The sequence below is a fragment of the Bufo gargarizans genome, chromosome 7 (assembly GCF_014858855.1).
Source record: "Bufo gargarizans isolate SCDJY-AF-19 chromosome 7, ASM1485885v1, whole genome shotgun sequence".
Taxonomy (NCBI): Eukaryota; Metazoa; Chordata; class Amphibia; order Anura; family Bufonidae; genus Bufo; species Bufo gargarizans.
In genome coordinates, this window is record NC_058086.1 from 183290126 (window position 1) to 183312877 (window position 22752).

Here is a 22752-nt window from a genome sequence, read left to right on the forward strand (position 1 = left end):
TTTGTATGGGGATCTGCGGTCTGAAATAATATTGTAGTCCAAGCCCTTATTCACACATCAGTGAATCAAGGGACATGTATTCTACACGGACAGCACACGGATCTACTGAATTCACATTCAGACCCGGGAGCATGCACTACTTTGGTCTGTGTTTAGTGAGGACAGCCGAAGAATAGCATCTGTGTTCAGTCTGCAAGAAGACGCTCTAGACATCTGTTTTTCAGTGGCATGGGCATTTTTGGGCCACCGTCACACAGGTGAAAAATTGATAACATATGTATAGCAAAAAAACAGACAGATGGAACAAAAAAAAGACACAGCACTGAAATCCTCACGGATAGAAAACAGACATGCACATGTAAATAAAACTTTGATAATTTATCATAATTAATTTGAAAGTCGAGTCTTAAAGGCTATGTACACCTTTGGGGGCAATTTTTATTATTGCATTGTACTTATTATGAGCTCCAAATAATGTTTTCAATTGGTCTTTATTAAAAATATGGAGTTCTTTTCTCTGTACAGAGCTGAGATGCTCTAGAAGCAGGATCTGAATTTTCTCTCTGCTCTGTCAGGCAGGGAGCTGATGGGCTCCTCATCTCAGCTCTCAGACCTTATAAACACTCATCAAAGCTCAATCCTCATCTTACTGATTAAAATGTGGCTTAAATAATTGTTTATGACCTCTTATTAAAATTTAGAAATAAGGGTTATTAGAGGACTTGCACAAAGTGAAAGTGAAGCTAGAAAAACAGTTAACCCTTTGTGACAGAACGGCTCAATATTTTTAATAAAAACCAATTGAAATAATTATTATTAGTCCAAAGGCGTATGTAGCCTAGAAGTCTCAATTCATTTGGTGGTCTAATTCTGGGGTCAGTCTGGAGTCTTGAACTTATTTTTGGGTCTAAATTAACTTTGATTTGATCAGACTTTGGCTTAGATGATATCTCTAGATGAGTCTGGAGACGGAGCCGACATGAAGCTCGTCTGACAGGTTTTGCTCAAGACTTATCGAGCAGCCGGCAATGTAGAGGAATCCATGCAAGCTGCTTCTGAATTTTTTATTAAAACCACTTACAAAATACTCCATAAGTTTTAATCACTTTGAATTAAAATGGAAGTGTAAGGGCTCATGCACACGACCGTATGTCCTCTGAGACATACGTGTAGGGTCGGTGAGGGGGCCATATGTCCCGGAGCGGCATACATCGTGTGCACGGGAGCGCACAGCATCATAGGTTACTATGATGCAGTGCGCATCGGGCCACCCACAGGGCTATTGTCTCGCACTCATAATATCATATGAGTGCGGGACAATAGTCCCGCGGGTGGCCTGATGCACACAGTATCCTAGTAACCTATGATGCTGTGCGCTCCCGTGCCACGATCAATACAGCTCCGAGACTTATGGCCCGCTCGCGGACCGTATGTCTCGGAGGGCATACGGTCATGTGCATGAGCCCTAACATGAATTTTGTGTCATTCTTCCTGTGGACTGTAGGTGTCACTGTCTCACCACATTCCCTGTTAACCTGCAAATAGGATAAGAGACCCTTTGGATACTATACAGTAAAACTTAGTATTGAACGCTTCCAACATCTTATCCTTGGAGTACATATTTTTGTCAAAATAACTTTTGCAGCATCATTAGCTGCAGCAAAGCAAAGAGTTATAATAAAAATAGTTTTAACATAAAAAACATCCAGATGGGCGTTTTAAAAGTCCATTTTCCTCAGATTATTCCTGAAAGGCTACGTCCACAGGAGTTGTAATCTATGGTGTTTTTAAAAAGGTCAGTCCAGCTATTTCTGGCAAAATCAAACCAGAATCTACAGTGCTTAGTTAAGCAGCGGGGGCAGGCTCAGTGGGCCAGCGAAATGAAGTGCTAACGACAGAGCGGAATTTCAGCAAGGATTCCGCCTCAAAATCCTAACAGAATACAAGGAGAGGACAAAAATCTGCATGCAATAATGACCGCCCTGTGGATTTTAAAACCTTCGGCATGTTCATTATTCAGAAAAGCCACAGATTAGTCCCAAGAACGACAATGGTGCGGATCCATTGACACGTTGGTGCCTACGGCAAACCTAACCGCTAGCTAAGAGCGTTTCCTCTTCCTGACCTGATAGGTGGGGAGGAGGATTTCTGTGGGTAAAGAGGTAAAGCCAAAATCCTGTAATATATATTTCTATCATTGTCCAAGATCAGAGTGGGAGTCATTTATCTCTCTAGGCTGGTCTTGCACTTAATAATTTAAAGGGGTTATCCAACCCCAAAAATGCCGTCCAAATGCCCAGGCCCATCACATAGATTGTACTTACTTCGCTCCCCGGCACCCGTGTCCCTTCTGATACCCGCACGGCCACCGCTGCATCTCCCCGTCATACGGATCAAAACATCCGGCGACTAGGGGGCAGCCAATAGCAGGCAGCAACGGGAACAAGCCTCCCTAGCACAGTGGGTAATACTACGGAAGCTTGTTCCCGTCACGGCCTGCTATTGGCTGCCCCCCCAGTCGCCGGATGTTTTGATCCGCGTCACAAGGAGATGCAGCGGAGGCTGTGCGGGCATCTGAAGCGACACGCGTGCCAGGGTGCGAGGTAAGTACAATCCATGTGAGGGGCCCGGGCATTTGAGAGGGCCATTTTGGGGGTTGGATAACCCCTTTAAGACGAGATCCGGGTGCCAGCTTGTAGCTGGCGTAGATTTCATTCATCATTTGTGCCACAAAACTAGCGTAAATGAGGACGGATCTGCTAGAGTTGAAAACCGTGTCCTCGTCACGCCCCCCTTTTCAGAAAGTGGCGAGGATTGAGTAGTCGCAATGGAGGTTAATAGTCTGCGACAACTTTCACGTTAGTTTCTGACGTAGTGGGAATGACCCCCAGTATATCTGTATTATTGGTATACCAATCAACTTCCAAGGTGGAATACAGAATATGATTTTCAGCGCTTTAAGATGACACTATAGGGGACGAGAAGGATCGGAGAAAACAGAGAAAAGTGGATCCAGTGGTCAAGAGGGTTAAAAGATGATATAATCAGTGAAGGTATCCATGCACATAAAAGAAAATTCGGTCAAACCCATTGATTTCGGAGGTATTAGGCCATGGCAGGTGTTGGGCGAAAGAAAGATCGAGACAGCTATTGAAGATGTATGGGCAGCTATACCCTAACTCTACTCTAAATGTAATTTTTCACCTGCTAAATCCATAGAAAGAGATTGTGTCAATTAGAGGGGGAATTTGATGTAGAAGCTAAACAGACTAATAGGACTGATCACACTTACTATATTCCGGAATGAATGGCTGCGGATGGGATCCTCGGCTGCTAGTGACGCGCTGCTCAGCATTATAAACACTAGGATGAGGTTGGTGAAGATGTGATGGTTAATAAGCTTGTGGCAGCCCACACGAATCCTGCACAGAAAACATACATGTTATCAAAGGATAAATGAATGTATAGGTGCATGCTACATATCCATACAATGCCCGTTTTATTACTCTTTGTTCTAAAATATTTTTTTCTATAAAAAAGAAACCTACACTGGGCAGGTCTGGATTTAATTCACTGCTACAAGGAAGAAACGCAATGGGGTGATAATAGACGGTTCCAATAATTCCTGCATGTGACTCGGGGACTTAGTTTCAATGTATGGACATTGTGTTAAACTCAATCAACATCTGCATCAATGCTATTATAAAAAAAAAAGAAGCAAAGACAATGGGGCACATTTATTCAGTAGGTTATCACCAGGTGCAAGGACTGCCATAGATAAGCCTAATTTATCACCAGGCGCAAGGTCTGCCATAGGTGAGCCTACTTTATCACAAGGTGCAAGGTCTGCCATTGGTGAGCCCAATTTATCTCAAGGCGCAAGGACTGCCACAGATAAGCCTAATTTATCGCAAGGCGCAAGGACTGCCATAGGTGAGCCTAATTTACCACCAGGCACAAGGTCTGCCATAGATGAGCCTAATTTATCACCAGGCGCAAGGTCTGCCATAGGTGAGCCTAATTTATCGCCAGGCGCAAGGTCTGCCATAGATGAGCCCAATTTATCTCAAGGTGCAAGGACTGCCATAGATGAGCCTAATTTATCACCAGGCGCAAGGACTGCCATAGGTGAGCCCAATTTATCTCAAGGCGCAAGGACTGCCATAGATGAGCCTAATTTATCACCAGGCGCAAGGTCTGTCGTAGGTGAGCCTAATTTATCGCAAGGCGCAAGGACTGCCATAGGTGAGCCTAATTTATCGCCAGGCGCAAGGTCTGCCATAGATGAGCCCAATTTATCTCAAGGCGCAAGGACTGCCATAGATAAGCCTAATTTATCGCAAGGCGCAAGGACTGCCATAGGTGAGCCTAATTCACCACCAGGCACAAGGTCTGCCATAGATGAGCCTAATTTATCACCAGGCGCAAGGTCTGCCATAGGTGAGCCTAATTTATCACCAGGCGCAAGGTCTGCCATAGGTGAGCCCAATTTATCTCAAGGCGCAAGGACTACAATAGATAAGCCTAATTTATCGCAAGGTGCAAGGACTGCCATAGATGTGCCTAATTTATCACCAGGCGCAAGGTCTGCCATAGGTGAGCCCAATTTTTCTCAAGGCGCAAGGACTGCCATAGATGAGCCTAATTTATCTCAAGGCGTAAGGACTGCCATAAATGAGCCTAAATTATCGCCAAGCGCAAGGTCTGCCATAGATGAGCCTAATTTATCACCAGGTGCACGCCTTCTCATAAATTAGACAAATCTTAGGGCAGTGCAATGGGGAAACTAAGACTGGTGTAAAAAGACAGTCTTAGTAAATGTGCTCCAATGTCCTTCTAGAAAGAGTGAGTGAGCAGAACACTGCCGTAAGTGCTGCCGTGGGGCTACTTGGTCCTAAACTTCTTCCTGCAGAAAGAGGCTGTAATAAAAGAATCAGCAATGGGTGGGGTTCCTATGTGTCTTTGTGCTTTATGTCTTTTTTATTATAATACATAATATTAGCAATATTACAGAATTTTAGTAAATTGACCAAAGGCGTTCTGATAAATTTCTGTTCATTATATCAAGTAAATGTGGGATAGTCTAAAAGTACAAGGTATAAAATGAAGCTCACACATTATTTGTATAATATAAAATCAAGAACACACATTTTTGGTAGGAATAGTAGTACAAGTAACAGATATCTGTACAGAATCTTCATAATTACGGGTTAGTGTTGCTGAAAATAAAGAAGGCGCTGCCCTCCGGAATTGGGGTTATCTTCTCCTTCATATTGAGCTCGGACATCCGACGTGGACGAGGACCTGCTGGTACTTCTGGTTCATCTTCATCTTCCTCATCTACAATATCAACAATATCCTCATCTACTGTATCGACAAAACTGCAGACAGGGAGCTCTCTGGCCTCCAGCAGCAAAACATAAGCAATACATAAAACATCAGCGGTGGAGAACAGTGACATGAGGACACAAGAGCAACCATCATAGAGGTCAAAGAATTACCTAGGATGACGCAGATGGGGCATTTACAGAGGAAGATTTAAAAGTTAAGTAATGGCAAAGATGTTTAAAAGAAATCATCAGGCTGTGACCTTTTATTAAAAAAAAATATATATATATATTGAGCAGCAACACAAAGGAAAGTTACCTGGATCATTATGTTCCTTTTGATCTTCTGCTTCTTCATCAACCGATACCTAGAAAAGACGGTATTTATAAAATGAATATCATTATAACATGATGAGATCACACCACCCAGGTGTGAAGGCGTTCTAGATGAGATACTGGTAAAGGATTAAATACTGCAAGAGCCTTAAAGGGGCTTCTCTCGCTTCAGTAAATAGCATTTATCATGTAGAGAAAGGTAATACAAGGCACTTACTAATGTATTGTGATTGTCCATATTGTCTCCTTTGCTGTCTGGATTCATTTTTCCTTCACATTAAACACTGCTCGTTTTCAGGGGTTATGACCACCCAGCAGTGGTGGTCATACGTGCACACTATAGGAAAAAGTACTAGCCTGTGTGCACTCCCATGGTCCTGGCCACTAGAGAGGTAGTATAGTGTGCAAGCACGGCCACAACTGCTGGATTCCAAGGTGGTCATAACCACGAGCAGTGTAAAATGTGATGGAAAAAAATGAATCCAGCCGGCAAAGGAGGCAATATGGACAATCACAATATATTAGTAAGTACCTTGTAGTAACTTTCTCTACAAGATAAATGCCACTTGCTGAAGTGAGAGAACCCCTTTAATAAAATGTGTGTTATTATAAGGCAGTAAGTGTAAGTATTGTATTGAATGAATGAGGAAAAGAAATGCCATGTTGGCGCGCCAGCAGGAGCCGAGCTTAGCGTACATTCTAAATATCTAGAAAAGGAGCTTGGCATAACTAGATTACAAGTGCAGCGCACATCTTGTACAGTGTAAATTCCAAACATGGGCAAAGTACTAAGGCTACTTTCACACTAGCGGCAGAGTGATCCGGCAAGCAGTTCCGTCGCCGAAACTGCCTGCCGGATCTGGCAATCTGCATGCAAACGGAGAGCATTTGTATTGCATTGCAAGAACGTATTCGTCTGTCCGTTTGTCATACAGACAAACTGATCTGTTTCTATTTTTTTCTAATTTTTAAAGGTCTGCGCATGCCGGATCCGGCACTAATACATTTCAATGTAAATTAAGGTCAGATCCGGCATTCCGGCAAGTGTTCCGGAATTTTGGACGGAGATAAAACTGTAGCATGCTGCGGTATTATCTCCGTCCTGAAAAGGCAAAAAGACTGAACTGAAGACGTCCTGAACGGATTGCTCTCCATTCAGAATGCATGAGGATAAAACTGATCGGTTCTTTTCCGGTATAGAGCCCCTGTGACGGAACTCAATGCCGGAAAAGAATAACGCTAGTGTGAAAGGACATAGAGACATGATGTTAGAACCTGGTCTGTTATATATTTGGGGCCAAAAAGTTCAAAAGACACTAGGAGGGGAATTTATCGAACTCCATGCACCAGAAAAGTGGGGTCAAAAATAGGCCACTTGGGCAATTTATTGATTTTATTTTTATAGTGTCAATTTTAGCTCATCACTGGTGCAGATTTGCTTTTCAGGGGCACAGGCATCCAGAAGATGATCCAGATGTATTAAGAGACCTTCATCCAGAGAATATTCCATTAAAGGGAATATGACATCACGATCTGGGCAGTTTTCAGCAGTGATACATGAGTAGTACTACAGTCATTTTTATTTTCCTACTGCCCTTCGTTTCACTGCTATCAGCACTCAGCTGTGTATTTCCATGTGGCTTTTAGCGCTGACCGCGGGGGAATGGAGGACATCAGGAAAATAAAAAACAGCGATCTGGACTCCTTCTCTACAGTACTCTTCGTGTATTACTGCAGACAATAGCTCAGAATCGGGGGGTGACAGATTCCCTTTAGGACTGGCGTACTGTATGGAACACCGGTCTTAATAGATTCCCCCCCTTTATCTCTAGACCCCCACCAGGGGGCAGTCTTCCATATGGGTTCTTCTTTATACGACTTCTGCTAGCAATAGGTTATCACCTTTGACTCGATCGCTTTTTTCCGATCATTCTCCGCCTTTTCAATCTCCTTGTTTTCCAGACTTTCTTTCCTAAAATTAAAAGCAGAGAACGCACTGACTGCAGGTAAACATTCACTTTACTTTCTATATATCCAACTGTAAAAACCCCATTTTACAATATGCCTTTTTTTTTATTGTAACCCGTTGGATCGGGGATCTGAGCTTATCTTCAATTTTCTGTTTCTTTTGTGTTGAAAATGTTTCAAAATATTTACAAATCTGCGCCTGCACGAATAGTTCTCCGTCTCCTACCGAACAAGTCCAGTCTTCGCGCAAGATGCCTCGGACCTAAAGGGTGTTCTGGTCTCACACCCACTGCATAAGTGGGAATATCCAGGGCACCCTAGTGTAACAAAGCATGTATGAACTGAAGCCAGGGCTCAGAATCAATAATGCATGGCGCACGTGCCTGCAGGACTCATTGATTTCCATGGTAAGGTCATAGTCGTATCTGATGAAAATAGACATTGCTATAAATGTTCCTCCGGAGCATAATGGCACTTCGTAAATTAATGCTAAATATTATACCATCTATTGAGGCACGAGGGGGGGGTGACAGGAACGGGTCTTAGTTCACTTCTCGTACGGTCCGGACCCTGGTTAATACCATTCCCCCCACAGGGGATCAGGGGCGATGAAATAAGAAGAGCAGCTCATTCACACCCCTGCTCTAAGCTGTGTAATTCCTATCAAGTGCGGTCGTGTACGGAGATTACCTGCGGCTCAGGGGGAGGACACGTTCTGCATAAGGTCACAGCTGAGGGGGGTGGGCGCATTTCTTTTTTTTGGGGACGGGAGATTTTATGAAAGTGTTCAAGGCCTGAACAATAATTTTAAAGCAAACCTGTCGCACTGCGAATGTAGTCTCCCCGCAACATATTAGAGAGGAAGACGAGCAGAGCAGATTGAGATACAGTTTTGTGGGAAAAGGTCCAGTAGAACCTGTATTTCCTTCATTTAAATCCCTCCGATTTCTATGCTGAGGAGTCCAGTGGGCGGGGCTACTCCGGCGTGGACAGCTTTTCATGGACTAGCAATAATAGAGACTGCTTTCAATCCGGTTTATCCAGGGCTATAAGTGTGGTGCTCTTTCTCTCCTAGGAATGTGTCAGGAAGTTTGGTTTTTCTTAGCCGAGTCCAAGAGCTGACACTTCTATTTCGAAAGCGATACAGAATGGGGTGGGGGGGGGGGGAGATTGACTCTTTCTTTCTTATATTAATTTTTTTTTGTTCTGTATGTTTAAAACTTTATTAAAAAGTATCTGATTCAAAAGAGATAGCTGTCAATCTCTGAGTAGGACCGCCCACTGGACTCCTAACCCCAGTGTTGGACTGGCTCACCAGAGGGTTCTCCGTTGGACCCAAGATCTGACACAATATTTGCCCCCTAAAGGTCCAGCTCATTTAAAGATGACTTTGGAGCCAATAACCAGACAAGGATGGGCATAGGGGCTAAGTAGGAAAAGGGTCCCACCACCACTGTATTAAAAAATCCCCCCTCTAACGTCTGCTCCGTGGCATCTGAAAACTGTCAGCTGCTGCCATAGCTGGTACCGGTGGATTACACCTCTGAAGAACTTACTAGAAAAGAGCTCTATGGCTGCCTTCACATGACGGTGAAAAAAACTCATGCACACAAACGTATTTTCTTTCCGTGTCCGTTCCGATTTTTTTGCGGACCGTATGCGGAACCATTCACTTCAATGGGTCAGCAAAAAAAGTGGAAGGTACTCCCTGTGCATTCCATTTCCATATTTCCGTTCTGCAAAAAAATAGAACATATCCTATTATTGTCCACATTACAGACAAGGATAGGACTGTTCTATGAAGGGCCATCCGTATTTTTGCGGATCAGTCTTTTGCGGACCACAAAATACATACGGTCGTGTGCATGAGCCCTCACTGTCAGTTTTTCATGGCCATTCTGCATCTATATGTGCATCAATTTTTAATGGCCATTTTGTATCTGTTAGTTTTTTTTTGTATCCCAACTCCCACAGCGCCCACAGTATCTATAATGCCCCCTTGAAGTGCCCCCAGTGTCTGTAATGTCCCCATAGTAGCCCCAGTATATTTAAGGCCCCCCACAGTTTGCCCTGTATATAAAATGCACCCCTTAGTAATACCTGTATATAAAATACCCTCCAACAGTGCCATCCTGTATATACAATCCCCCCAATAGTGCCCACCTGTATATACAATCCCCCCTGATAGTGCCCACCTGTATATAAAATACCCTCCAACAGTGCCCACCTGTATATACAATCCCCCCAATAGTGCCATCCTGTATATACAATCCCCCCAATAGTGCCCACCTGTATATAAAATACTCTCCAACAGTGCCATCCTGTATATACAATCCCCCAAATAGTGCCCACCTGTATATACAATCCCCCCTGATAGTGCCCACCTGTATATAAAATACCCTCCAACAGTGCACACCTGTATATACAATCCCCCCAATAGTGCCATCCTGTATATACAATCCCCCCAATAGTGCCCACCTGTATATAAAATACCCTCCAACAGTGCCGTCCTGTATATACAATCCCCCCAATAGTGTTCCCCTAGTATAAAAGGCCCCCAATAGTGACACCTGTATAAATAAAGCCCCACCCCCCTTATGTTGGCACCCATTATGCAGGGTACAGAAAAAATATTCGCCTCATCCAGTTGAAGGCTTTGACACTTGCTCTGCACTGGAGGAAGCGGAAAGACCGGACGCTCCCAGCGCCATAACGGCACATGACATCATGACGCTGAGAGTGGCAGATCCTTCCACATCATCTCAGTCTCAGTGCGTTCAAGTGGATGAGTTTTATATATATTTTTTAATTATTATTTTAACTACTGAAAGGCATTTTTTGACAGCTGTATAGACGGGGCACTCCTGTCTAATGGCTGTTAAAAAAGGGCCTATTGATTTTAATGGGGTCCATCTGGTGGTGAAAACAGACAAAAATAGGATACGTCCGCTCTTCACTGGCCCTTAAAAAACGGCCATTTTTAACTGGCTGTTACATGGGCAGATAAAAAAAAAATGAGGTTCCTCAGTGGTTGATACCTTGGCTAACCTAAAAAATAATGACAAAACTTCAAGTTTTTACGACAACTCAGGTCTCTTCACCGGGCACCTTATAACGCGGTATCTGGGGATTCACATGGTTCTACACAAAAGCACATGGCAATAGTAAGGTAGACGAGACAAACCAGAGAAAAAAAAGCTAAAAGTTGGAGAGACAATGGATTTCATATGGGTTCACAGAATTAGGGCCCATTCACACGACAGTATGAATGGGTCAGCAATTTTGCGGAACGGGCGCAGACCCATTCACTTCATGCGGCCAGCACACCATGTGTTGCTCCATTCCGCGGCCCTGCAAAAAATATAGAGCATGTCCTATTCTTGTCCATTTTGCGGACAAGAATAGACATTTCTATAATGGGCCGCTTGTTCCGTAAATTACGGAACGCAAAACGCGGCGCGGTCGTCTGAATGAGCCCTTAACAGGACTGCTTCCATTACCACTTTGGCCTCCATTACTGTATCTCTTCATTCTCTGTCACACACTTACCTCGCGCTCTTTTTCTTCTCCTTTTCCTCCGCAGCTTCTTTCTGAGCAGTGTTCAAACTCTCTGCATCTGCCAGATTATCCACAGCAATGGCCAAGAAGACATTGAGCAGAATATCTGTTGTGTGTGAATTCAGGAAGCCAATCGCTCCGCGTACAGCTTGTCTCTGTGAGTCATCCGTCATTCAGAGCTTCTGTCATCAACATAGGAAGTCGCGGGAGCCACGCCACATTGTCACCTTCTGCGATGCCTCTTGCCCAAATTGGAGAATGCGCTCACGAATCTGAATTTGCCAACCAACACTGTACTGTTGTATGCGTGTAAGCGGAACTGCAATGGTTACCGCCGATTTGTAAGTTATAGGGGATCTCCGAGATTTTTTGAATAATGGCCTATCCCTATGATAGGCCATCAACATCAGATTGGCGGGGGTCTGCAGTAGCTCTAGCGGGGGAAATAGGCACTAGAAATACATAGCTCTGGCTATCGGTGGTGCACCATGCTGGTTACTGCGGTGAAGTGAATGTCAACCACACAGCGTCTGGTGCCGGAGCTACTGCAGAACATCGCACCCAGCAATCCTAAGGATAGGCCATCAATAGAAAAGTCCTGGAGAACCCCTTTAAAATATTACAGATTTTAAAAGGGTTTCAGAGTTTACAATATTTATATATATATATATATATATATATATATATATATATACTAAATATACAATATTTGTCAGTCTAGATGTTAAAGGGAAACTGTCACCGAGATTTTGTGTATAGAGCTGAGGACATGGGCTGCTAGATGGTCGCTAGCACATCCGCAATATCCAGTCCCCATAGCTCTGTGTGCTTTTAGTGTGTAAAAAAAACCCAATTTGATACATATGCTAATTAACCTGAGATGGGTCCTGTACGTGAGATGAGTCAGGGACAGGACTCATCTCAGGATAATTTGCATATGTATCAAATCGTTTTTTTTACACAATAAAAGCACACAGAGCTATGGGGACTGGGTATTGTGGATGTGCTAGCGACCATCTAGCAACCAATGTCCTCAGCTCTATACACAAAATCTCGGTGACAGGTTCCCTTTAAGGATACATTGTCTAACAACCAGAGGCTTTTTCAATGGGGTTGTCAAGAAACGAATCCCTAAGGACCAGCCGTTCTTACATTACGCAGGCGTCCAAGGGGGTCTGTCCTTAGGATAAGCCATCACTATGTGGTTGGTAGAGGCTTGACCCCCACTGATCAGCAGAAGGAAGGGTCAAAAGCACTTAATGATAGCCGCTGCTCTGGCGGTGGATCCGCTGGAGTTATGAAGAGGCGCCGGCCTCATAGGCTCCCTTGCTGTCTAACATTTAGACCATTTTCTAAGCCTAAGGGCTTGTTCACTCGTCAGACTATGTGACTATGTCTTTATAAAAGAAAGGATACAGTTACCACAGATAAACAGTATGATGAAGTATACACACACAATCATCCCTGAAGAAGATGGCCCACCATACGCCATGATCCCATCATACATCACAGCGTTCCAGTCTTCTCCTGTTAGGATCTATAAAAGAAGACCACACGATTTCAGATTACCATGACATTAAAGGGCATCTGTCAGCAGTTTTGTACCTATGACACTGGCTGACATGTTACATGTGCACTTGGCAGCTGAAGGCATCTGTGTTGGTCCCATGTTCCTATGTGACTGCATTGCTGAGAAAAATGAAGTTTTAATATATGCAAATGAGCCTCTAGGAGCAACAGGGGCGTTGCCGTTACACCTACAGGTCCTGCTCTCTCTGCAACTGCCACAATCTCTGGACTTTGATTGGCAGGGCTAGATAATGAAGTCAATCAAAGTGGAGAGGGCTCGGCAGAGCTGAGCCTCTAGGTGTAACAGTAACGCCCCCATTGCTCCTAGAGGCTTATTTGCATATATCAACACATCATATTTCTCAGCAATGCGGGCACATATAAACATGGGACCAACACACATGCCTTCAGCTGCCGAGCGCACATGTAACAGGTCAGCCAGTGTCATAGGTACAAAACTGCTGACAGATGCCATTTAATGAGGAAGCAGATGAGTATTATTTATAACATTTACTAACCACAGCAATTAGGACACAGTTCTGAACTTAGTGGTGGATTATAATAAGTGCGGTATAGGAGGCCGCTTAGATACCAAAGTGCCTGAGGATTTGATGCACACTGAGGTTCTGTCGCTGTTTTTGTTGCAAACCGCAGCAAGAAATGCGACAAATGTACAGGATCTGCAGGAGGACCAGCACAGATAAGCTCAAATGACCATATGTAGGCAGGTCCTGAAGAGAGAAGGCAAAGCAGCAAGTAGGCTCCACAGAGGAGGAACGTCAGCTGCTGTGCAAGTGTATGGGTTCTGGGGTCTGTGCTTAGGGGGGGTCTGCATTTAGGGGGTCTGGTGTCTTAATTAAAATGTGTTGCTATAGAGGCTTAAAATGGATGCAGATACAAGTGGTCAAAGATGTTTCCACAACAAACTCCATAGTTGCCAGGAGAAGTTCTGATGGTCTGGGCCAGATGGAGAAGAAAAAGAAGGAGAATGCCTACAATCAGAGAAGATGTCACATGTGAATCACTGGATTTGTTATGGAGCTGTCACATCTCCTGAGATATTTGTTTTAGCAAATACTTTCATAGACAACTGGGTGTTACCACTGCTCCTGCTAAGTGAATGTGTCCCTCAGTCCTGATGACTGAACATTGTCAGTGTGTAAGGACACAACCCTTTGACAAGGGGAATGGTAACGCCCAACTGTCAATGCCAGCACGAAAGGCGGTGCTGGATATGACATGGAAGGGTGGCAGTGGGGAAGAGAACCAAGTTTTGGAAACAGCCCAGGGTCTATGGTGCACTTAACCCACCGCAGTATGAACCAGTACCATTAGTAGTAGAGGAATGCCACGCTACAATACAGAAACGCCACTTAAAATGCTATCTGTGAGTTTTTTTGCTGTGAAATACTTTCCAAAGAAACAGATAATTTGGAAATAACTTGACGCTTGTTCCAGTACTTACGGTACGTAACTCCCATAGAAAGCTGAAGACAAAGCGCGGGGTGCACGCACAGACCCCTCTCCATTCATTCTCTGCCTGGATGCGGTAACTAACAGCAGCCAGGCGGGATAGGGTTGAGGTTCTCCTGTTCTGTGGATAGGCGGGGTCCCATCAATCAGAGATTTATGGCATATCCTGTGAATATGCCAGAAATATCTACATAGGGAATACCCCTTTAATGCGTACAGTTTATACACTGAACTCCATGATAGAACAGTATGCTCCCTCTAGAAAGGGAGTCATCATTTAACTCGTTAATACCATACATTTTTGAATGTTAGTGACCAATTTTTTTCTTTTTAAAGGGGTTTTCCGAGATTTTCTTACTGATGACCCTATCCTCAGGATAGGTCATCAGTATCTAATCAGTGGGGGGGGTCCGACACCCAGGGCCCCTGCCGATCAGCTCTGTAAGCGTCGCGGCCTTCTCTCTGCCGGTGATGACACATTCATGGGTCACGTGGGCTAGGCGCAGCTCAGCACTATGGAAGTGAATGGAGCTGAGCTCGATACTATGCACAGCCGCTATACAATGTATGGACCTGTGCTTGGTAAGCTGAGAGAAGGCACTGGCGTTCCGGGGAGTACCGCGGCCTTCTCGTGCATGCCGCGCTTTGGTGAGCTGAGAGAAGGCCGTGGCGCTCACAGGAACACCGGTGCCTTCTCAAACAGCTGATTGGCGGGGGTCCCGGGTGGAAGACCCCACCGATCATATACTGATGACCTATCCAGAGGACAGGCCATCAGTAAAAAAAATCCTGGAAAACCCCTTTAACTGTCGTATTTTAAAAGCCATATTTATTTATTTTTCTTTTGATATAGCCATGCGAGAGTTGCTTTTTTGGAGGGTGAGTTTTATTTTTTAATGGGACCATTTCTGATTACATATAACTTATTGATTAGCATTTTTATTTTTATTTTTTGGGGGGGGTGTATTCAAAGAAAAAATACTGCACCATTGTGTTTTTTATTCTCACTGTTTACTGTAACATGTTAACTATAGGCAATGACCATTGCAACAATACCAAATATACTTTCATGTTTATGATAAAGTACCGTAAACAAATTAACATTTTTTTTGGAGGGGGGGGCTTCTATTATTTTATTTTATAAAACTTTATTATACTTGGCTTCACTTTTTTTATCCCCAGCACCCCTATCCTCAGGATGGGTCATCATTATCACATCTGCGGGGGTCCAAGTCCCGTCACCTCCGCCGATCAGCTGCGCTCACTGGAGCTCTGGTTAGCGATGCAGGCTCCCGGCAGCTTTCCAAGGACAGCGCCGTACACTGTATAGTGGCAGTGCTTGGTATCACAGCTAAGCCCCATTGACTTTAATAGAACGGAGCTGCGCTGAGGCCACATGATCGATGTACGGTGATGTCACCGGCCTAGGAAGAGGCTGTGGTGCTCAAGGCCTCTGCTAACAGCTAATCAGCGGGGGTCTCGGGTATCACAACCCTGCATATCTGATACCGATGACCTATCCTGAGGATAAGTCATACATATCTTTTCCTGGTGAACCCATTTAAGTCAACAAAGAAAGCAATCCGACAAAACAAAACAAAAAAAAAACGCCTGCCGTATCGTGCGCTTGGTTTAATTATCCCTTGAAAGCTTCCATCTTTGTGTGAAAGAAGCTGGAATTAAAAGCATTGTACTACAGGTTAGAAGCCGGCGCACAAAGGAATTAAACCCTGGATCTGTTCCATTAATCAGACGCCTCTAGCAGCACAAGAGCAGCCGACACGGAATCTGAGGCAGTCACGTTCTGCCTTCCCTCAAATAAACACGCCGATAGTACAATAGCTATAAAAAAAAATAAGCGCTATGTGATATTCATCCTCATTCAGAGGCACAAAACGGCTCCAAAAATACACAATGCAAAACGAAATGACAAACGGAAATTATTTATGCGCTACAGCGTGTAAGAAAGTACAAAAACGTGGCATCGCGGTGATGAATGGCTCCAATGTGCGGTGACACGGACCCTTCTGCCGCCTGAGATGGAACGTGAAAGAGCGCCCTACACACTACCTAAAGGGGCCCATACGCATCCGATTTACGCTGGCCGAACCTGACGATTGTGCCGAGGCTGGATGGCCATTAATGGGAGTGCCTCGACTATCCCCTGATGTTAGGGCAATGAAGCATCAGCCATGTTGGATTTTAACATGCCCAATCCTTTGTTTTCACAAGCTGCCATCAGAAGTGTACACTTACGCGCCTTTCCCAATGTGAGAGTGCAAGTATATGGGGCGGGCTGCGAAGAATAGATGTCAGCCGGCAGCGACCATATCTAAAGTGAGGCAGTCATAAGCCTCGCCCTTCAATACCATGGGCAACCTACGGAGCTCCAGCTGTTGTGAAACTACAACTCCCAGAATCCCTTTTTTGCTTCTATGGGAGCTACATAAACAGCCAAGTAAGTGTGCATGCTGGGAGTTGTAGTTTCAAAGCAGCTGCAGTGACTAAGGTTGCTGATCTCTGGTCTAAACCATCCAAGACAATACTGACAATAATAAGGCCCCTTTCACACGGGCGAGTTTTCCACGCGGGTGCAATGAGGTGAGTTGAACGCATTGCACCCGCACTGAATCAGGACCCATTCATTTCTATGGGGCTGTTCACATGAGCTGTGATTTTCATGCATCACTTGTGCGCAGCATGCTCTTATTTGTGCTTTTTTCACGAAACGCAGGCCCCATAGAAGTGAATGGGGCTGCGTGAAAATCACAAACATCCGCAAGCAAGTGCGGATGCGGTGCGATTTTCACGCTCGGTTGCTAGGAGACGATCGGGATGGAGACCCGATCTTTATTATTTTCCCTTATAACATGGTTATAAGGGAAAATAATAGCATTCTGAATACAGAACGCATAGTACAATAGCGCTGGAGGGGTTAAAAAAAATAAAAAATAATTTAACTCACCTTAATCCACTTGCTCACGCAGCCCGGCATCTCTTCTGTCTGTCTTCTGTGCTGTGTGCAGGAAAAGGACCCGTGGTGACATCACTCCAGTCATCACATGGTCCATCACATGATCCATCACCATGGTAAAAAAAGATCATGTGATGGACCATGTGATGACCGGAGTGACGTCACCACAGGTCCTTTTCCTGTACACAGCAAAGAAGAGAAGCCGGGCTGCGCGAGCAAATGGATTAAGGCGAGTTAAATTTTTTATTTATTTTTTAACCCCTCCAGCGCTATTGTACTATGCATTCTGTATTCAGAATGCTATTATTTTCCCTTATAACCATGTTATAAGGGAAAATAATACAATCTACAGAACACCGATCCCAGACCCGAACTTCTGTGAAGAAGTCCGGGTTTAGGTACCAAACATGCCGATTTTTCTCACGCGCGTGCAAAACGCATTACAATGTTTTGCACTCGCGCGGAAAAATCGTGCATGCTCCTGCAACGCACCCGCACCTTTTCCCGCAACGCCCGTCTGAAAGAGGCCTAAGAGTAGGGTGCAATGTGCCAACAAGAGTATGATTCCACTTTCTCCTTTAATGGTTTAAAATCAACATAAAATGTCCAGTGGTTTTGCATTCGTTTTTGCACACATCCCTTATTTTACATGTTTTTCTCCAATCACATACAAACTGCTTATTAAATTGTCTTTCCCTGGAAACAGACATGTCCCAGTCACGTGTGTGCCGGATCTGAGCTGTATGTGCTGTAGCTGAAGTCCTACAACGCACTACTCTAACAGAACACCAACACAACGGTGAATTTAACTTTAGATGTGAGCAGAGAAGAAAACATCCTGCAACTAGTGTCGAGCGAACTTGTTTTAAGTTCGGCGCCTAAAGTTCGGGTTCGGGTTATCGAAGAATCGCGTTGTGGATTCTAAATTCCGTTATGGTCCGTGGTAGCGGAATCCATAACGCGATTCTTCGATAACCTGAACCCGAACTTTAGACGCCGAATTTAAAACACAAGTTCGCTCAACACTACGTGCAACCGAAAATAAGGATACATAAAAAAAAAAATATTTGCTAAATTACTTAGGCTACTTTCACACTTGCGGTTCTATTTTCCGGTATTAAGATCCGTCATGGGGTCTAAATACCGGAAAAAAATGCTTCAGTTTTGTCCCCATTCATTGTCAATGGCGACAAAACGTAACTGAACAGAACGGAGTGCTCCAAAATGCATTCCTTTCCGTTCTCATACCGGAGATCATGCTGCGGTTTGCTTTCCATCCTGGGATGCGGAGCAAAAAGGATCCGTCATGACGCACAATGCAAGTCAATGGACACGGATCTGTTTTCTCTAACACAATCTGACACAATAGAAAACGGATCCGTCCCTCATTGACTTTCAATGGAGTTCATGACGGATCCGTCTTGGCTATGTTAAAGATAATACAACCGGATCCGTTCATAACGGACGCAGATGGTTGTATTATCAGTAACGGAAGCGTTTTTGCTGAACCCCGCTGGATCCAGTAAAAATGCTGGTGTGAAAGTAGCCTTAAAGAGCATCTGTCAGCAGATTTGCACCTATGAAGCTGTCTGACCGGTTACATGTGCGCTTGGCAGCTGAAGGCATCTGTGTTGGTCCCATGTTCCTATGTGTCCGCATTGCTGAGGAAAATGATGTTTTAGTATATGCAAATGAGACTAAAGTCATTGAAAGTGCAGAGGGCGCAGCAGTTGCAGAGAGAGCAGAGCCTCTAGGTGTAACGGCAACGCCCCCGTTGCTCCTAGAGGCTTATTTGCATATATTAAAACATCATTTGTCTCAGCAATGCGGGCACATATGAACATGGGACCATCACAGATGCCTTCAGCTGCCAAGCGCACATGTAGCAGGTCAGCCAGTGTCATAGGTACAAATCTGCTGACAGATGCCATTGACAGTTTTCCATGGGATGTGATAAACCATAGTTCAATTATAGTTTTCTTTTTGGATTTATTTATAGACTTGTGGTGAGTGGTCCCCAAATTCCAGCATGTCTTGACAGTCAGGGCTGAAGAGTCACAGACTGGAGACCTCTGGTCTAGATACTGTTATTTCCATCTCTATCTAGTTCACCATCAAGGGATCTCTACTGACGGCTGGCAAGCCAAATCCGGAAAGGATTTCCAATAAGGCTAGGTCTACACGACGACATTTGTCGCGCAACATTTTGTTGCACCAATGTCGCGCGACAATTTTTATAATGGCAGTCTATGGTGTCGCACTGCAACATGCGACATGCTGCGACTGCGATGCGACAGTCGCAGAAAGGCTAGGTCTACACGACGACATTTGTCGCGCGACATTTTGTTGCACTAATGTCGCGCGACAATTTTTATAATGGCAGTCTATGGTGTCGCACTGCAACATGCGACATGCTGCGACTGCGACGCGACAGTCACAGAAAATCCATTCAAGATGGATTTTTCTGCGACTGTCGCGTCGCAGTCGCAACATGTCGCATGTTGCAGTGCGACACCATAGACTGCCATTCTAAAAATTGTCGCGCGACATTAGTGCAACAAAATGTCGCGCGACAACTGTTGCGCCCTATCTGTCGCGCAACTTTTTGTAGCGCGACAAATGTCGTTGTGTAGACCTAGCCTAAAACGGATAAATTCTTGGTCCAATCTACAGGATCTGACAGCCAGAAACCCCACATACCTGGAACACCGTCAGGAGAGACTGGGGGAAGTTATCAAAGGTGCTTCTTTTCGTCTGCGTTTCATCAAAGTTAAACTTGCCCCCGAATAATTGCATTCCAAGAAGAGAGAAAATGATGATGAAGAGGAAAAGAAGGAGCAATAAGGAAGCAATGGATTTCATGGAGTTTAAGAGCGATGCTACAAGGTTGCTGAGGGAAGCCCAGTGCCTGGAAAAGAAAAAAATGAACGTGTTAGCAAACAATTGGCAAATGGAGAAGACCTAAGATGAGCGCGGTCGTCAGAATACCTGGTGACTTTAAAGATCCGTAAGAGTCGGACACATCGAAACACAGATATCCCCAAAGGTGACATAATCTCCAGCTCCACTAGGATGGTTTCGGTGATGCCGCCACACACCACAAAGCAGTCAAAGCGATTGAACAGAGAGACAAAGTAGGCTTGAAGGCCCAGGCTGTACATCTTCACTAACATCTCACAGGTGAAACAAGCCAGAAGGACTTTATTGGCGATGTCTGGAACACAGAAACTTAATGAGGACCTCACAACCACCGCTGGTGAAATATTATTCATAAAACAGAAAAAAGTAAGCAGCAAAATGTATCATAAAAAAGAAGAATCAGAGGGTGCAAGTTCTCAAAAGACCACCGGACCAGGGTCCACTATGAGAACATAAAAAACTCCAACAAAAGTGAAAAACGTGGGGGGTCTTCTGCTGTTACGCCACTTTTTGGTGTATTTTTGTTGCATATTTTGTCACAACAGGATTTTGCAGCAAAATCTGCAACTTTTCCCCACCCATGTGGCGGGAAAAGGGGGAGTAGCAAGGGTGGGGAAGAGGGCCGGCCCGTCTCATTCATCATTTTCCACGCCAGTTTATGGCGTGGAAAATGGCCTTAAACTTCGCCAGCAAAAGAACAGACGTAGTTTAAAGCAAGTTGTACGGCTGGCGGCACCTAGCGCTAAGGTTATTAAGAGGCCTGTGCCTCTACATAACTTAGGGGCATCCGCCACCAGCGCAGGGGGATTAAGACCAGTGCCTAAATCGCTAGTCTTAATAAATTACCCCCCGTGGAATCTCTTTGTCACCTCTGTGACCAACCTGTTTTAGGCCTTTGAGATCAAGCAATGAGGGCTTGTTTTTTTACGTCACAATTTGTAGTTTTTCAAGCCGCCATTTTGGGGTACACATGACCTATTGATTAGCTTTGATTAACTCTTTTTTGCAGGGATGGCAGGAAAAAAAAAAAAAAAAAAAACAACAACACTGCCACTGGGTTTTAATGGAGCTGTGTTGGGGCTTGATTTTTGTGGGACGACTTGTAGTTTTCATTGTTATTTTGGGGCACATAACAATGTTTGAGCAATTTTCAGTCCGTTTTTTATGGTGGGGAAAAAAGCAAAAAAAAAATATTATTTTTTACAGTGTTCACCGTATGAGATAAATTACATGATAGTTGTGTAGCGTGGGTCGGACATGGAGATACCAAAAATGCTTTTTTTAATGGAAAAAGGTGTATTTTTCAACATGGAGTTTTGACAGGCGATCTTTTGATCGCTTCTATAATGATCTGTACTGCTTATGCAGTCCAGGGTATTATACTGTAAGTGCTATACTAAGAGTCACCAGCAGGGTGCACCAGAGGCATAGCCTGACACGGATATATTGCAGGCAGTACTGGGGCCTTTATTAGGCCCCAGTCTGCCATGTGAATACATTGGCATCTTGTCACTTTTTTACACCAAAAAAATAAAGGAGATGGCACTTGATAAATATCCCCCTAAGTGCAAGATAAGCCCGCCGTCATCTTTTTCATTTTTCCTCATCTTCAGAGAATCTGAACTAAGTTTGGTCGGTTGTCTGGGACCCGATCAATAGTAAACTAATGGAGGGAAGCAGCAGGGATGAAAAAAAAAAGAAACTTATCAATGTACTGTATTAAATTGTCACTGTCCCCAAGCTGCCCTGATGACAGATTTCCTTCCAACAGAGGTAAGATAATGCACAATACAGGATGCCAGGAACGCATGGTAAAGCAGGGAAATGAACATAAGACAATGTTATAAACAATAGTAAATGAGAAAACTGATAATATAGATTCTTGTACCTTGTATTTGGGTCAGCCACTCAGGCTGATTGTAGTGCTCCGATGAGATAGTCAGCGTATTGAGAAAGACCAAGATGATAACTAGCCAGTAAAATGACACAGATTTCACTGCAGCTCGGCACCTTCTCCGATTAAACCGGTTCCACCGACGCCAGCGTCGACTATGGGGCAGAGGAGCAGAAGATCGATCAGAAGAATGGTAACGAATAACAATAGCACCAAAACTAAACCAAATGTAGGTTGATGGCGAAGTAACGTAAAAGTAAGGTAAAAACGACATAAAAAAAACTTTAATGCATATGAACAGATGGAACGTAAGGACCCGGCAGTGGGCGGGAAGATAGACCACATGGATTTCCAGTTTGTCCTCTTGCTCCTGCAGCTGCCCACATTCGCTTTCCATGGCTGTTGGCCAAATGCTTGTTCAGCCGAAAGCTATCCCTCCCAACCCCCTAAAGCATATGCATGTATGGTCAATAGGGATTGGGGACAGATCTCTCGAGAACAAAAGACTAGGACATGCTGATATCCAACATGTCCGACCCTTTATCTGCTGTCGAGGGAGAGTCAGGACACAACCCTGTACACATTAGGTAGTGAACCAGTCCTGCTGACATTCATTTAATGTGCATTGTCACTTTTTTATTACATTTTATCTGCTTGTACAATTTAAATTAATATTGTCGGACTGACCCGGCCCCCTCCTCGACACATGGCAGATGGGAAAAGGAAATAGGGCA

At 44.3% G+C, this 22752-nt stretch overlaps 1 protein-coding gene across 5 annotated transcripts in view; it reads right to left on the reverse strand.

Moving 5' to 3' along the window:
* CACNA1D (calcium voltage-gated channel subunit alpha1 D) overlaps positions 1-22752 on the reverse strand; it is a 312213-nt gene that overhangs the window by 86966 nt on the left and 202495 nt on the right. For all 5 annotated transcript variants that reach the window (XM_044301155.1, XM_044301153.1, XM_044301156.1 and 2 more), the window contains 9 exons: positions 22013-22173; positions 20194-20419; positions 19906-20113; positions 12606-12726; positions 11181-11295; positions 7566-7635; positions 5647-5695; positions 5208-5340; positions 3293-3422 (listed from right to left, as the gene is read on the reverse strand). In XM_044301155.1, the coding sequence (XP_044157090.1) occupies positions 3293-3422; positions 5208-5340; positions 5647-5695; positions 7566-7635; positions 11181-11295; positions 12606-12726; positions 19906-20113; positions 20194-20419; positions 22013-22173 (1213 nt within the window). The remainder of the gene's footprint in view (positions 1-3292; positions 3423-5207; positions 5341-5646; positions 5696-7565; positions 7636-11180; positions 11296-12605; positions 12727-19905; positions 20114-20193; positions 20420-22012; positions 22174-22752) is intronic.